Below are 12,568 nucleotides of genomic sequence, written 5' to 3'. Positions count from 1 at the left end.
CATTGGCAATTAATGGTGGCCCGTAAGGCATTTCAAGTGCATATTCAACATAACCAGCAGCCTGAAATCAATGGATGCCCCTTTGAAAAGATGTTAAAATTTAATGCACAATGTCAGAAGATATGAAATTGTGAGGCTTCTGTGGTTATTAAAAATGCAGTTTTTGGCAATGCTAACCGGACTTCATACCCAAGTCAAGCAGTGTCAGCAGACTTAGTTGATAATGTTATATATCCCTATATGTGCTTCATGAACTGTAGCCTATAGAAACAACTGACTGTACTCCTTTGAAGTGAACATATTTCCATGGAATTGTTTTGCCTCCCTCACAGCACACTGGCATGTCTGAAGTAACCTACCCGCACATTCGTTACATCTCATCCAGAATGACTGGATTTGGACGAACTTATGAGGTAACACTCAATTGGTGAAGATATAGTTACTAGGGCCTGGAGTTTTTCCTGCACATGTCAAGAGGTGAGGAAACTCTCCTGGCCCTGGTAATTAGTTATGAAGGAGCTGAGAGGGTGTTATGGCTGTGGCTTATGAGCTGTGTGGAACTGAGTTGACACAGTCTCATGTTGGGTTGTTTTCCTGCCCTATTTCCTCAGGATCTGCTGCATTTAGAGGAGAGATTGGGGACTGTGAACCGAGGGGCCTCTCAGGGAACCATAGAGAGGTGCACTTACCCACACAAGTACAAAAAGGTGAGAGCACTCCTATAAAAGTGTGTGTCTGTGTGTGTGTTTCAGAACATATCCTGTTTAATGTAGTTTGCTGTGATGCATTTTGCGCATGTCTGCACAAGATTTTATTCTGGGACAGAGTGCACACTCGGTGGTTATTTTGTGCTCCTTTCAAAATATGAATGTATTGCTATCGTTAAGTCTGTAGAAACTAGAAGGTGTCCCTTTCAACCAACGTTGCAGCCTTAGAAAACATTGTAGGGAAAGATTCCATCTAGTTTTCCAAATGTATTTAAATAAGTAACCTAATAACCTGCTGCCCAATACAGAAGGTGTTGGAGACTGAGCGAGACATTGACGAACAGTTAACCCCTGAAGCATGGGCAACTATTGGGAAAAATATGCACGCAACCTCAGACTCGGTGAGAAAAAAATGAACAAATTCAATTTGGAAACATGTCTCTGCTCATTTATAGTTGTTAATGGTAGTAGGTTTGGGGGCAAGGGGATTCGGCAGTAGAAACATTTGATAGATTTTTAAAAAATATATATATATTTATTTAAAAAAAAAAATTTAATCCACATTACCTTGATCCATAGGGATGACATTACATGTTTTGTAGCCAGGACAAAATGACCATTCTCTCTGTCCTCATAGGGATATGTGTTCACCCTCATAATGCTTGTACTGTATACAGTAAGCCCTCTATCAGTCATAAAGGATAGTTTATTCGCAAGTTGGTCTGTACCTGTAATGTTTACAGCCTGTGAACCCTGAATACATTTATTGTGTTTGACGGTAACCCTCATAGAATGGTCTCAGCCTTCCCTGTTTGTAATGCGTCTTTATAATGTGAATACAAGTTGTCTTTGTGGAAACAGTGATGCTGTGTATCTATAATGGTGTTTTCCAATGTTTCCATTAACAGAGAAAGCTGCATGGTAAGCAAGAAGAAGATGAGGGGGCGGACGAAGACACAGAGGAGAAATGCACCATCTGTCTGTCAATACTGGAGGAAGGGGAGGACGTCAGGTACCGTTATACTGTAGTGTGTGTGTTTTAATGCGGGGCTGTTTTTGTATGAGAACGAACACTCCTTTTCCCACATTTTCTCTTGATATGCCGTGGAGATTTTCTCAACACCCAAAAGTATAGTAATCAGCAGAAAAGCCAATCCTTTGAGTGTCTGAAAATGACTGGTCTCAGAGGACATTTCTGGAGCTCAACATATGTGCTCATGTGATCAAGCGAGTTTGAGTTTCTGCCCTCTGTTGGTATAATGTAAGAACTGTAATGTATGAATGATCATTTTCCATCTTTCAGCAAACCAAATTAAAAAATGTATTCATTGTCATTTCCTTCCAACTTTACAGGATTTTTTCATTATGAAGATGAAATTCAAAGTCTATGTCTAACAATATATTCTCTCTTCCACAGACGCCTACCTTGTATGCATCTCTTCCATCAACTGTGTGTGGACCAATGGCTCCTCACCAATAAGAAGTGCCCCATCTGCAGAGTGGACATCGAGGCGCAGTTGTCTGCCGTTGAGAGTTGATGCTGTTTTTCTAACAACTCTTTGTTGGAATTTTCTTTATTTGTTGTTTTGTTTTGAATTTTTCTTCAGTACTGCAGTCAACCAAAGAGGGCATGAATTACCTGCGCAGATCCACTATGAGAAAATAAAAAACTTCAGGCTAAAGAAGTGTTGAGCCTAGAGTGCCAGCTATCACACAGTACAATACTGCTCGAATTGACATCTCCATTAAGGATTTAAAATGTTATTGTATTTATAAAGCTTTTATGTAGCTTTTGATTGTTTCCTCGTGTCATATTTTCTTTTTTTTTTTTTTTTTTTTTGCATGGCTCCTCGCAATGCATTTCTTTGCACATATATTGTGGGCTTCTCACGGCCTAACAACTTGCAGGTGAGGATAGCTGCTCTAGTAAAGAAGCATTTCTATATACCTAATGCCTTGCTTTACTGGAGTAGAACGTTAACCTCCATTTAAAAACATTGCAGGACTCATTTTACCGATCATTGTATTGATTAGTTCATGTTTAGACAATGTGGTTTGCTAGTGGAAGATGTTTTATTTCTAAGAAGGTAAATCAAGACATTCCTTAATTAGGAAAATATCATGTTAAACTGATCAGCTGCTGTATTCATGTTCACCCAGTATTTCTAGAGTGGGAATAAACTCAAACTTCACCTCACCTCCCAGAAAATGCACAAGCGTGTCTTACACCTCCCCTGCACCGCCTTGATTTGACTAAACACCATTCACACGTCATCTAATGTATTTTAGAGAAAAAGAAAATGAATGTCACATTTGTTCTTGACTGTTCTTTTTCAATGGAATGATTGTTGAGGTCTGCTGAGGATACAGTCTGTGTTCTGTTTGGATTTCTCCCTCAGACAGGCCCCAGATGGAAAACTGGGTTCTATAAGGGGATCTCAGGCCCACAGATGCAACCAGTTTCACATGAGCCTACAACCTGGGGATATCTGTTGTTTGGAAACTGGGAATGGCGTTGGTTTATCCTTGCTTTTCATTTATCCTCCGTTTCTTTTTTTTCAGAGGGAAATACGCAGCACTCAGCTCAGAATAATAAATAAGTAGCTGAATATTCTTATGTCCCAGATCATTGTTCTTACCCACACTTTCTCTCTCTCTCTCTCGCTCTGTAGCTGTGCAGCAGCAATCTCTCTTTGCTGCCATTGAAAAGATAACACTAATATTATTCTCGACTTGCTAACTTGCATATACTTGCACAGGAGAGAACAGACAGGAGTGTTGTAAAGAGAGTGCGCTGAGGCCATGTATTTCCACTCTGATTGCTGAGTTTTGGAAAAAAAAAAAAAATGAATGGAGTGTTGGAATGCAGTACTTATGGCAGGTATCCATGCATTCATAGACTTAATGGCACCAGGATGATATTCCATGGGATTTATATTAGTTTTAAAATAATATTAATAAAGTTAGAACTCTTTCCTGTGTCTGTTTATTTGTGCCTTACCATTATCCTATGCATGTTTGTCCATATTTCACAACTGCACATTCAGAGGGATCTACTACTGACAAAAATGTTAACACTTGGTATTCACACCCCTAGACTTTTTCCAAATGTGTTATAGCTTGAATTTTAAATGTATTACATTTAGATTTGCTTGTCATTGGCCTCCACACAATACCCCATAATGTTATGTTAAAGTGGAATGAATAAAGTTTTACTTTTTTTTTTTTTTTTTTTTTTACGAATGAATTAAAAATGAAAAGCTGAAGTGTCTTGAGTCAATAAGTATTCAACCATTTTGTTATGGAAAGCCTAAATTTCAGGAGTAAAAATATGCTTAAGTGACATAAGTTGCATGGACTCTGTGTGCAATTCTAGTGTTCATGTGATTTTTGAATGACTACCTCATCTCTGTACTCCACACATAAAATGATCTGTAAGGTCCCTTAATTGAGAGTGAATTTCAACCACAAAGATCAGGGAGGTTGACCGAGGGAAAAGAAGTCTGTACAGAATAAAACATTTCTAAAACATGCATCCTGTTTGCAACAAGGTACTAAATTAATACTGCAAAAGATGTGACAAAGTAATGAACTACTTGTCCTGAATACAAAGTGTTATGTTTGGGGCAAATCCAATACAACACATTACTGAATACCACTCTCCATATTTTGAAGAATAGTGGTGGCTGCATCATGTTATGGGTATGCTTGTAATCATTAAGGACTGGGGGAGGGGGGGGGGTTCAGGATAAAAATAAAAAATAAAAAATGGAATGGAGCTAAGCACAGGCAAAATCCTACAGGAAAATGGTTGTCTAGCAATGGTCAACAACGAATTTGACAGAGCTTGAAGAATTTAGAAAAAAATAATGTGCAAATATTGAACAATCCAGTTGTGCAAAGCTTTTAAAGACTTACCAGAAATACTCTGTAATTGCTGCCTTAAAGGCTGCCAAAGGTGATTGTAACATGTATTGATAGATATTTATGTATTTTGTTTACAGTAAACTAGCAAACAATGATAAAAACATGTTTTCAGATGGGTGAGAGAAAAACATATTTAATCCATTTGGAAATCAGGCTGTAACACAAAATGTTGAATAAGTCAAGCGTAAAGTATTCTGAAGGTACTGTGGATGTAATATAGCAGTACTAAAGTACTATTCAACTCCCCCCCCATGTGCCATGACAGTAAAGTGCATATAAACTGTTTATAATCCTAATCAAGTAAAGATTAACTGAAGTATCCATCCATGTATCCAAAGAGCCTGCAGCAAGAATATAAATATATATTTTATGCATTGTAAGTAGATTCCCCTTACTTATTACTACTCATCAATCAGGGAAGACCATGTGTAGTGTTTCTTAATTAGAGTAGCCAAGATTAGCATTTTGGTCAATTCATAGAATGTTATTTTGGCCAATTCATAGAATGTTATTTTGGCCAAGTGGATTTATCAGCAATATTGAGATGTGGCCTCTGCTGAGCAATAAATCCATGCTGCAGACATTTTTTTGTTTCCTTTATTTAACTAGGCAAGGCAGTTATGAACAAATTCTTATTTACAATGACGGCCTAGGAACAGTGGGCCTTGTTCAGGGGCAGAAGACAGAATTTTACCTTGTCAGCTCGGGGGATTCGATCTGCAACCTTTCGGTTCCTGACCCAACGCTCTAGGATACCTGGGGCCTAAGGTTGTGCAACTGGTAAAAAAAAAGAGAAATGGAGAGAAAAGAGAAAATAGTTGCATTAATGTTTGCAACGTTGCAAACATTAATGCAACTATTTTCTCTCTTTTCTTCAAATGGCATTGCTTTTTGTAATTTAAAAGGAAAGTGTCGTTTTTGGATGAGTTGTGTCAATTTCTCTTTGATTGGGTCGTTACTAGCTAGCTACCCCAGCCACAAAGTCATAAAACCCGCCTATTTCTACAATTGATCTTCTTAAAATGTCATTTGAAACATAACCTTAACTTTAAACACACTGCTAACCGTATGCCTAAACCTAACCATTTGTATTCATGAATTTTGACTGTATAGCCAATTGTGAACTTGTAGCTGTGGTAACTAGTGGAAACCCTTTTATAGGGGTGATCGTTGTCTAATCGGGTGGGGGTTCTTATCATAGATTTTTTTTAATTTTTTTTATTCATAATACAGATCAACAACTTACATTGCTACATCACACAAAACAGAACGCAGGTACTAACAATAAAATACTAAAACGTACAAAAAAAATCAGTGAAATAATAAATAAAAAAATACAATAATAATTATGATGATAATTATGATTATAATTATGATTCAGGAAATGTTATTCTTGTTGTTGTTCACTAGGGATAAGGTTTTAATAAGATAGTTAAATTCAATCAAAAATATTTTTGTTCTTATCATAGATTTTATTTTGTATTTTTTTCCTTTTTACTTTATTTTTTAAGATTTTATTTTTTTAATCTACTTACATTGCTACATCAAACATGTCTAACAAAACAAAACACAGGTATTTTAACATGAAAATACTCAAACATACAAAAAATATCAATAAAATAATACAAAAAATAAACAATTTTAGTGCAATTGTATTCACTCTGAAAAAATCTTATTATAATGATTCAGGACGATGTTATTATTGTTGTTATTCACTAGGGCTAATGTTTTAATAAAATAGTTGAATTCAATCAGAAAAATCTGTAGTTTTGGTATAGAATTTTGGAATTTTTGTTTGTGTATGAAGTATTTGGCAACAAGAATAAAAAATTAACAATCATTTCAGTGGTCTTGTTATCATTGCAATAGTAACATATATCTTTCATGTCAAAAACATAGGCAGTGTTCATAATAGTAAATAAGTATTTGGCAAGGTTTTCCCAAAATTCTGACACAAATTTACATTCAAAGAACAAGTGAGACAGATTCTCACCTTATTTTTCACAGAAAACGCAGATATCATCAATAGCCACAAATTTGGATATCATATGGATATATTTTATGTAAAATTTTGAAGTGCACTTCCTTAACTTTGTTTGGTATACAGTATTTGTAAGGCCTTAACCATGCATTTTTCCAGACAATGTCTGGAATAAGCATGTGTTGGATTTTGTTGACATAACATAACACTTTCAAGATAAACTGGTTGAAAAGATGTTTGATCAATACTGATTCAATATGGTATTTCATTCCAAATAATGTTTTTAGTAAGTTGGGAGGTCTTCAATTTTTACTGAAATGTAATTATATTCCTGAAAGATTACCTGCTAAATTGGCTAGGTTTCACCAACAAGCTTTAATGGCCTGGAAAATATGTTTCCTGCACAATTTTTCCCCACATAAAGCTCCTTTGGGGAATAATTCAGACATAACTATAAGGAATAAGTCATTGTTCTACACCAGCTGGCATGAGAGGAATATTGACTTTGTTCTTGATATTTTCGACAACAAGGGTAATATTCTCACATATGAACAATTTATAACATTGAAAGAGTTTCCAATACCTTTCAGATACTTTATTTCTGTGATCAAAGCCGTTCCCAGTGGTCTAACTACACGAATGAAAACTCATCTTAGTTTTGGGAATGATCACAAGGTTTATCCATTACTCAGATTGGAAGGCGTGGGCTTACTTGAGAGATCTTGTTGTAATAAATATATAAGACAAATTCTTCATTCACAAAACCAATTTACACCGAGAGGAACGTTTTTCTGGTTCTTTATCATAGATATCCATTCTGATTGTGACTGTGCGACGTTATTCGTGATTCCTCTTTGGCAACCAATGAAAGAGATGCATTCCATGATGCGGAATCCAATTAGAATCAACAGAGCGGTATTTGAATGACTGTGGAATGGTTCTTTGACACTTCTCACTTTGGCTTTTTGCCGATTATAGCTGGCCATCTAGCTGCCTTGGTTTTAACCAAGCGTGACGATGTCATTAGAAGTTGGTTCTGCGGTAACTTTTTACAATCTGGACTAGCTAATGTGTTTTTGTGTGCATGTTACTCACAGCTAACGTTACTGGCGATATGTAGTTAGCTAGCCAATTTGCTATCTAGTAGGTAACGTTAAGCAACTAGGAAATAAATGCTGGAAAACGAGCGTATGCTTTGCCTAAAATAAAGTTACGTAACCGGGCAAAACATTTAGCTAGGTAAGCTAAGGTTACCTAGTGTAATTGCGCATGGCTAAATAATGTCATTAGCTGACGACGTTAGACTTCGCTTGCTAACTAACATGACAAGACTTTTAATTAGATATGTTTTATGTTCGCTTTTTTTCCTCAACAGTTAAGGAACGCAGACAACCCAACACTAATGGGAAAAGCAAACGTAGCTGGAGCAGGAAGGGCTGTGCTTGGAGAGCTGTCCAACTTTCCCAATGCTTGCAAAGCGGTGCCGTTCAAGGTATGTTGTCTTACCCGGCGTTGTTTGGTCCATTGTCTGTCTGATTTCACTAGTTACTCTTTTGCACACTAGTATTTCTACTTGCACATCTATCAAACCAGTGTTAATTTGCTGAACTGTAATTACTTCGCTACTATGGCCTATTTATTGCCTTCTCTCCTTGCGCTATTTGCACACACAGTTAATAGACTTTTTCTATTGTGTTGACTGTACGTTTGTTTATTCCATGTGTAACTCTGTTTTGTCACACTGCTTTGCTTTATCTTGGCCAGGTCGCAGTTGTAAATGAGAACTTGTTCTGAACTGGCCTATCTGGTTACATAAAGGTGAAATTTAAAAAAAAAGTTCTCAAACATGCTTCTCTATACTCTCTACAGAAGACCGTTCCTGCCAAGGCCTCAACCAAACAATCTATGAACCAACAAGACCAGCCCGCAGCTGTTTGGCCTAAAGTTCCTCAGCCTGAAGTGTATGCTAACGTGTCCATGAAGGAAGAGGAATTGTGCCAGGCGTTCTCAGAAGCTCTGCTTGCTGTAGAAGACATTGATGAAGGGGATTCAGACCTGCCACAACTGTGCTCTGAATATATAAAGGATATCTATGGATATCTGCAGCGCCTTGAGGTAACTTGTGTTTTCTCTAGGCAACATGGTGATGACTTGTTAAATATTTGGACTGGTCTCTAAGACAATCTTGAAATGTCTCAACAGACCCAGCAGTCTGTTCGGGCCAAGTACATGAGTGGCTATGAGATCAATGGACGCATGCGTGCTCTCCTGATTGACTGGCTGATTCAGGTGCACTCCAGGTTCCAGCTATTGCAGGAGACTCTCTATCTGACGGTGGCCATCCTGGATCGCTTTCTTCAGGTAAGCCTTGTAAAAAATAAAATGGTGTATCCGTGTGTCATTTTTTTTTACCCCCTCTACTATCTAGGTGCAAACTATTGGCCGCAAGAAGCTCCAGCTGGTTGGTGTGACTGCCATGTTGTTGGCGTCTAAGTATGAAGAGATGTATTCCCCGGAGATAGGTGATTTTGTTTACATCACAGACAATGCATTCACCAAGGCCCATATTCGGGAGATGGAGCAGCTGATTCTGCGAAGTCTGAACTTTGAGCTTGGACGGCCTCTACCCCTGCACTTCCTCAGGAGAGCCTCCAAGGCTGGCAATGTAGGCTACTCAATGACATGCATGTTTTCATACAATTTTCTTTATGGGTGTGGTTATTCAAATCGCCCCATCAACATTAACTCCAACTATTTGTTAGAGGTGGAAAAGCCAACCACTGACGGGTTACCAGAAGGTTACAGTAATACCAGTCGTTGTCTTTTCAGGCTGACGTTGAGAAGCACACATTAGCCAAGTACCTCATGGAACTGACCCTCCTTGACTATGACATGGTGCACTACCATCCTTCTGAGATTGCTGCTGCTGCCTTGTGCCTCTCCCAGCTGCTGCTTGATGAGCTCAACTGGGTAAGGTTCTGTTTTGTGGCAATTATTGGGATGGTCCACTCAGTGTATCAGAAATAAATTACAGAATTCAACCTGGTTTGGTGCTAGCAACAGATATGGTCTGTTTTTACTATTGTGTCCACTCCCTGTGCAGACTCCAACACAGGAGCACTACTCTACCTATAATGAGAACCACCTCAAGCCAATCATGGAGCACATTGCCAAAAACATAGTTTCTGTCAATGAAGGGCGAACAAAGCTTCAGGTAAGTGGTCCTCGATGGCTTGACGTTGTGATCTAATCTTGTACAATTTGGGTAAATTGATACATGTCACCTCTTGGAAAAAAACCATTGAGTAATTGTGTTCCAGGCTGTCAAGAACAAGTATTCAAGCAGCCGACTTATGAGGATCAGCCTCATCCCTCAGCTGAAGTCTACCTTTGTAAATTACATGGCTCTGCTCTCATGACGTGAATGCCGCACTTTATTTTTAAGAAAATCCATTGTGAGATGGCCTTTTGGACTGCTGCTTTTAAGTACATGTAAATATTTAACTTTTTACAAATAAACCTGGTTTTGAACCCTTTTAAATAATCTAGATGTGTAGCAATGAAGTTTTAGTCGCTGTTAAATGGACATTAAAAGCCACGCAGCCTGGTGGTTACAATTTTATTCTTACGGAGTATCGATGGGTAAAACACCACCTACAGAAGTATAACTTTATGGGCCTGCCATTTCTATTCAGACTTAACTTTAGTACAGCTTGTTCCTACTGCAGGATTTATAGCCCAGTGTTCCTGAACACAGCTGCACCAGGATGTTGCAGCTTGTAATGTAGCATAGTCCCAGATCTGTTTGCATGTACAGTTGTCGACACTTAAGTTGCCAAAGCTACAAACATCTGGGACCAGGCGATAATTAGTAGGGAAAGGAGTTTCCTGACCAGCTAGGGCAGAACAGGATAGAGGCCAGTTAAAGCATTTATGCAGATTAACTACACAACTCTGCCACAGTTCAAGCCTGAAAGAAAGCTTTTTTTTTAGGGCTCTTCAATCCATAGCGCTAATGATTGGAAATTAGACAACATTCATGGTAAATGCGTCATGTCAGCTCAATGTACCATTATTTCAGAGCGTCCAATGGATTGAATCCAGACCTAAATGATTATGCACAGTGATACAAACATTGGAAACCAGAAAAATATTGTTCAGTGCCATAAGCATGTGAAGTCAGTGGAATTTTTACTTTCATTTGAAAGGACAAATGCCATTCACCCATACTGTGCACTTAAATCTACATGGAATACAATATCAAAAGCAGAGACCTTTGAATTAAATCCTGCAGTGAAACACAAATTGTAACAAAGTATTGACTTAATTCCTAAATGTCAAGAGATGCACATACAGTATATCTATGTAAACAAATTATCCTCTAGTTTGGCAATCTTTCAAAACATCCAAGGATTACTAGCTGTGGCAGGAGTTACCAGTCTGTCCAAGTTAGTACCTGTAGCTACTGATAAAGTGCTTATAAACCAGACCATGCACAGTGTGGCCCTAGAGTTCTGGGGATATCACTTGGATTTTGGAAATAAGAGCAGGGGGATTCCTGAAGACAACCTTGGTCACACTGCATTTCCTTTTCCCGAAAGTGATTGCATCCGTTTAGTTGACTAAGAATTGGTTATCAAACACATTCGATAGTTTTTCTAGGGAAATGCATTGCCGAAGTTAATAAAATCACAGTGCAATGAACTTAATGTCCATCTTATGTAAAAAATTTGTCAACATATTTCTATAGCCAATACCATCTGTAAATTCATCTTAGCAGCACAAATCCCCATTGAAAACCATATTGAACAGAGACAGTGGCTTCTTGGAAACAACCCCGAACTCATGTTAAAACCATTCATTTCCAAAATGAGAAATGTAATTACAACCTGGTTCCACATATCATGCATCCAAAATATCACCATAAAACCATAGCGAAGTGAAAAGGGGGAAGGGAGACTGTAGAAAGCTATATAAATACAATAAATAGTTTTGTTCAGTGCTCACAGGGATTGAGTAGCGATTTGCCCCTGGACAAAAGTATTGTCCTCAGATCCCCATAAAAATAGAACTTCATTGCAAGCCTGACGCTCCTCTTGCCTGTCCAGAATAACAGGAAGTTACATCCAGAAGAAGGCTACAATTGCAGGAGTGGAGAAAATGTCAGTTTCTCTTCTCGGGTCTCACAAAATCTCTTTTATTTGATAGCTCTATCTCCGGTCTGTAGAGGTGTGTACTTCTCTCCTGGTGATTGACATGCAGCTCCTAGATCTTGCTGACGTAGTTGTTGGGGAACAGGCCTTGCTTTGCCCGTAGCCTCCCCATCCACCAGCCAGAAGCATCTGATCAAGAAAGAAGACTTAGTTTACAGTGGGATTTTTTTTTTTAAATGTTAAAGAGTTAAATTGCAAATGTTTTGTGCACCCCGCACCAAACCAAATTCAATAATTGTCCCTTTGTGCGATGATGTGATTTCTGCCTCCTGTGTATTACCTTCCTTGATGATGTCGATGACGTCGTCTGCATTGAAGCTGAGCTCATCTGTGTCCTGAGCATCATAGGCATAAAGGGCTTTGCACTGGGGCACCTGGGGCTTGGGTTTGGGGGCAGGTTTGGGTCGCCCCCCTCCTGGGGGTGGTCTACTGACCGACTGTCTTTGGACACTGAGGAATAAAGAGAAAGACAACAGGAGCGAGCTTTAGTTATCAAAGAAAAGGTCTTCTATCCTTCATTAGTGTGACACTATTCTACTGGCCGACTGGAACACTACAGTCAGTCATTAGGAAAGCTTCTGGTTATTGTGGCTTTAGCAAAGGATGTGAAGTTATCGATATTGGGATAAAAGAACATACCATGTGAGTTTGTGGTAGTTATTATTGGATTGGTGCTTACTCCATTGTTTCTTTCAAAGACACATAACTAAATAGAAGTTGATATGCTCAGTTCTACCACA

At 38.4% G+C, this 12,568-nt stretch overlaps 3 protein-coding genes across 11 annotated transcripts in view; 2 read left to right on the top strand and 1 right to left on the bottom strand.

Annotated features, from left to right (window-relative positions):
• Positions 1-3,973, top strand: part of LOC110506534 (E3 ubiquitin-protein ligase arkadia-C) — a 51,312-nt gene extending 47,339 nt beyond the window's left edge. For 3 of the 5 annotated variants that reach the window (XM_021586219.3, XM_021586218.3, XM_090222322.1), the window contains 5 exons: positions 333-413; positions 612-707; positions 1,016-1,108; positions 1,616-1,719; positions 2,125-3,973. In XM_021586219.3, coding sequence (XP_021441894.3) covers positions 333-413; positions 612-707; positions 1,016-1,108; positions 1,616-1,719; positions 2,125-2,245 — 495 coding nt within the window. In that variant the 3' untranslated portion in view covers positions 2,246-3,973. The remainder of the gene's footprint in view (positions 1-332; positions 414-611; positions 708-1,015; positions 1,109-1,615; positions 1,720-2,124) is intronic. The other 2 variants (XM_021586221.3, XM_021586220.3) reach the window with 1 other exon arrangement.
• A 3,325-nt stretch (positions 3,974-7,298) lies between these two features.
• On the top strand, positions 7,299-10,159 carry LOC110506532 (G2/mitotic-specific cyclin-B2). Of its 4 annotated transcripts, none has more exons than XM_021586215.3 (8): positions 7,299-7,656; positions 7,991-8,107; positions 8,485-8,730; positions 8,818-8,976; positions 9,044-9,280; positions 9,445-9,585; positions 9,719-9,829; positions 9,936-10,159. In XM_021586215.3, exons 1-8 carry the CDS (start codon positions 7,633-7,635, stop codon positions 10,032-10,034), a joined length of 1,134 nt encoding a protein of 377 aa, XP_021441890.3. In that variant the 5' UTR covers positions 7,299-7,632; the 3' UTR covers positions 10,035-10,159. The 4 variants fall into 4 exon arrangements, with proteins under 4 accessions (XP_021441890.3, XP_090078449.1, XP_021441891.3 ...); XM_021586216.3 differs by having other exon boundaries at positions 7,522-7,854; XM_090222323.1 differs by lacking the exon at positions 9,044-9,280.
• Positions 10,160-10,214: 55 nt separating this feature from the next.
• Positions 10,215-12,568, bottom strand: part of myo1ea (myosin IEa) — a 63,370-nt gene continuing 61,016 nt past the window's right edge. The window contains exons 28-29 of one of the 2 annotated variants that reach the window (XM_021586212.3): positions 12,109-12,278; positions 10,215-11,957 (exon numbers count right to left, since the gene is read on the bottom strand). In XM_021586212.3, coding sequence (XP_021441887.3) covers positions 11,881-11,957; positions 12,109-12,278 — 247 coding nt within the window. In that variant the 3' untranslated portion in view covers positions 10,215-11,880. The remainder of the gene's footprint in view (positions 11,958-12,108; positions 12,279-12,568) is intronic. The other variant, XM_021586214.3, reaches the window with a different exon arrangement.

Source organism: Oncorhynchus mykiss, chromosome 26 (genome assembly GCF_057628025.1).
Source record: "Oncorhynchus mykiss isolate SJ-2025 chromosome 26, ASM5762802v1, whole genome shotgun sequence".
In the NCBI taxonomy this organism is placed as follows: domain Eukaryota; kingdom Metazoa; phylum Chordata; class Actinopteri; order Salmoniformes; family Salmonidae; genus Oncorhynchus; species Oncorhynchus mykiss.
The sequence above is the reverse complement of the archived record's forward strand: the minus strand, read 5'-3'. Positions and strand labels throughout refer to the sequence as shown.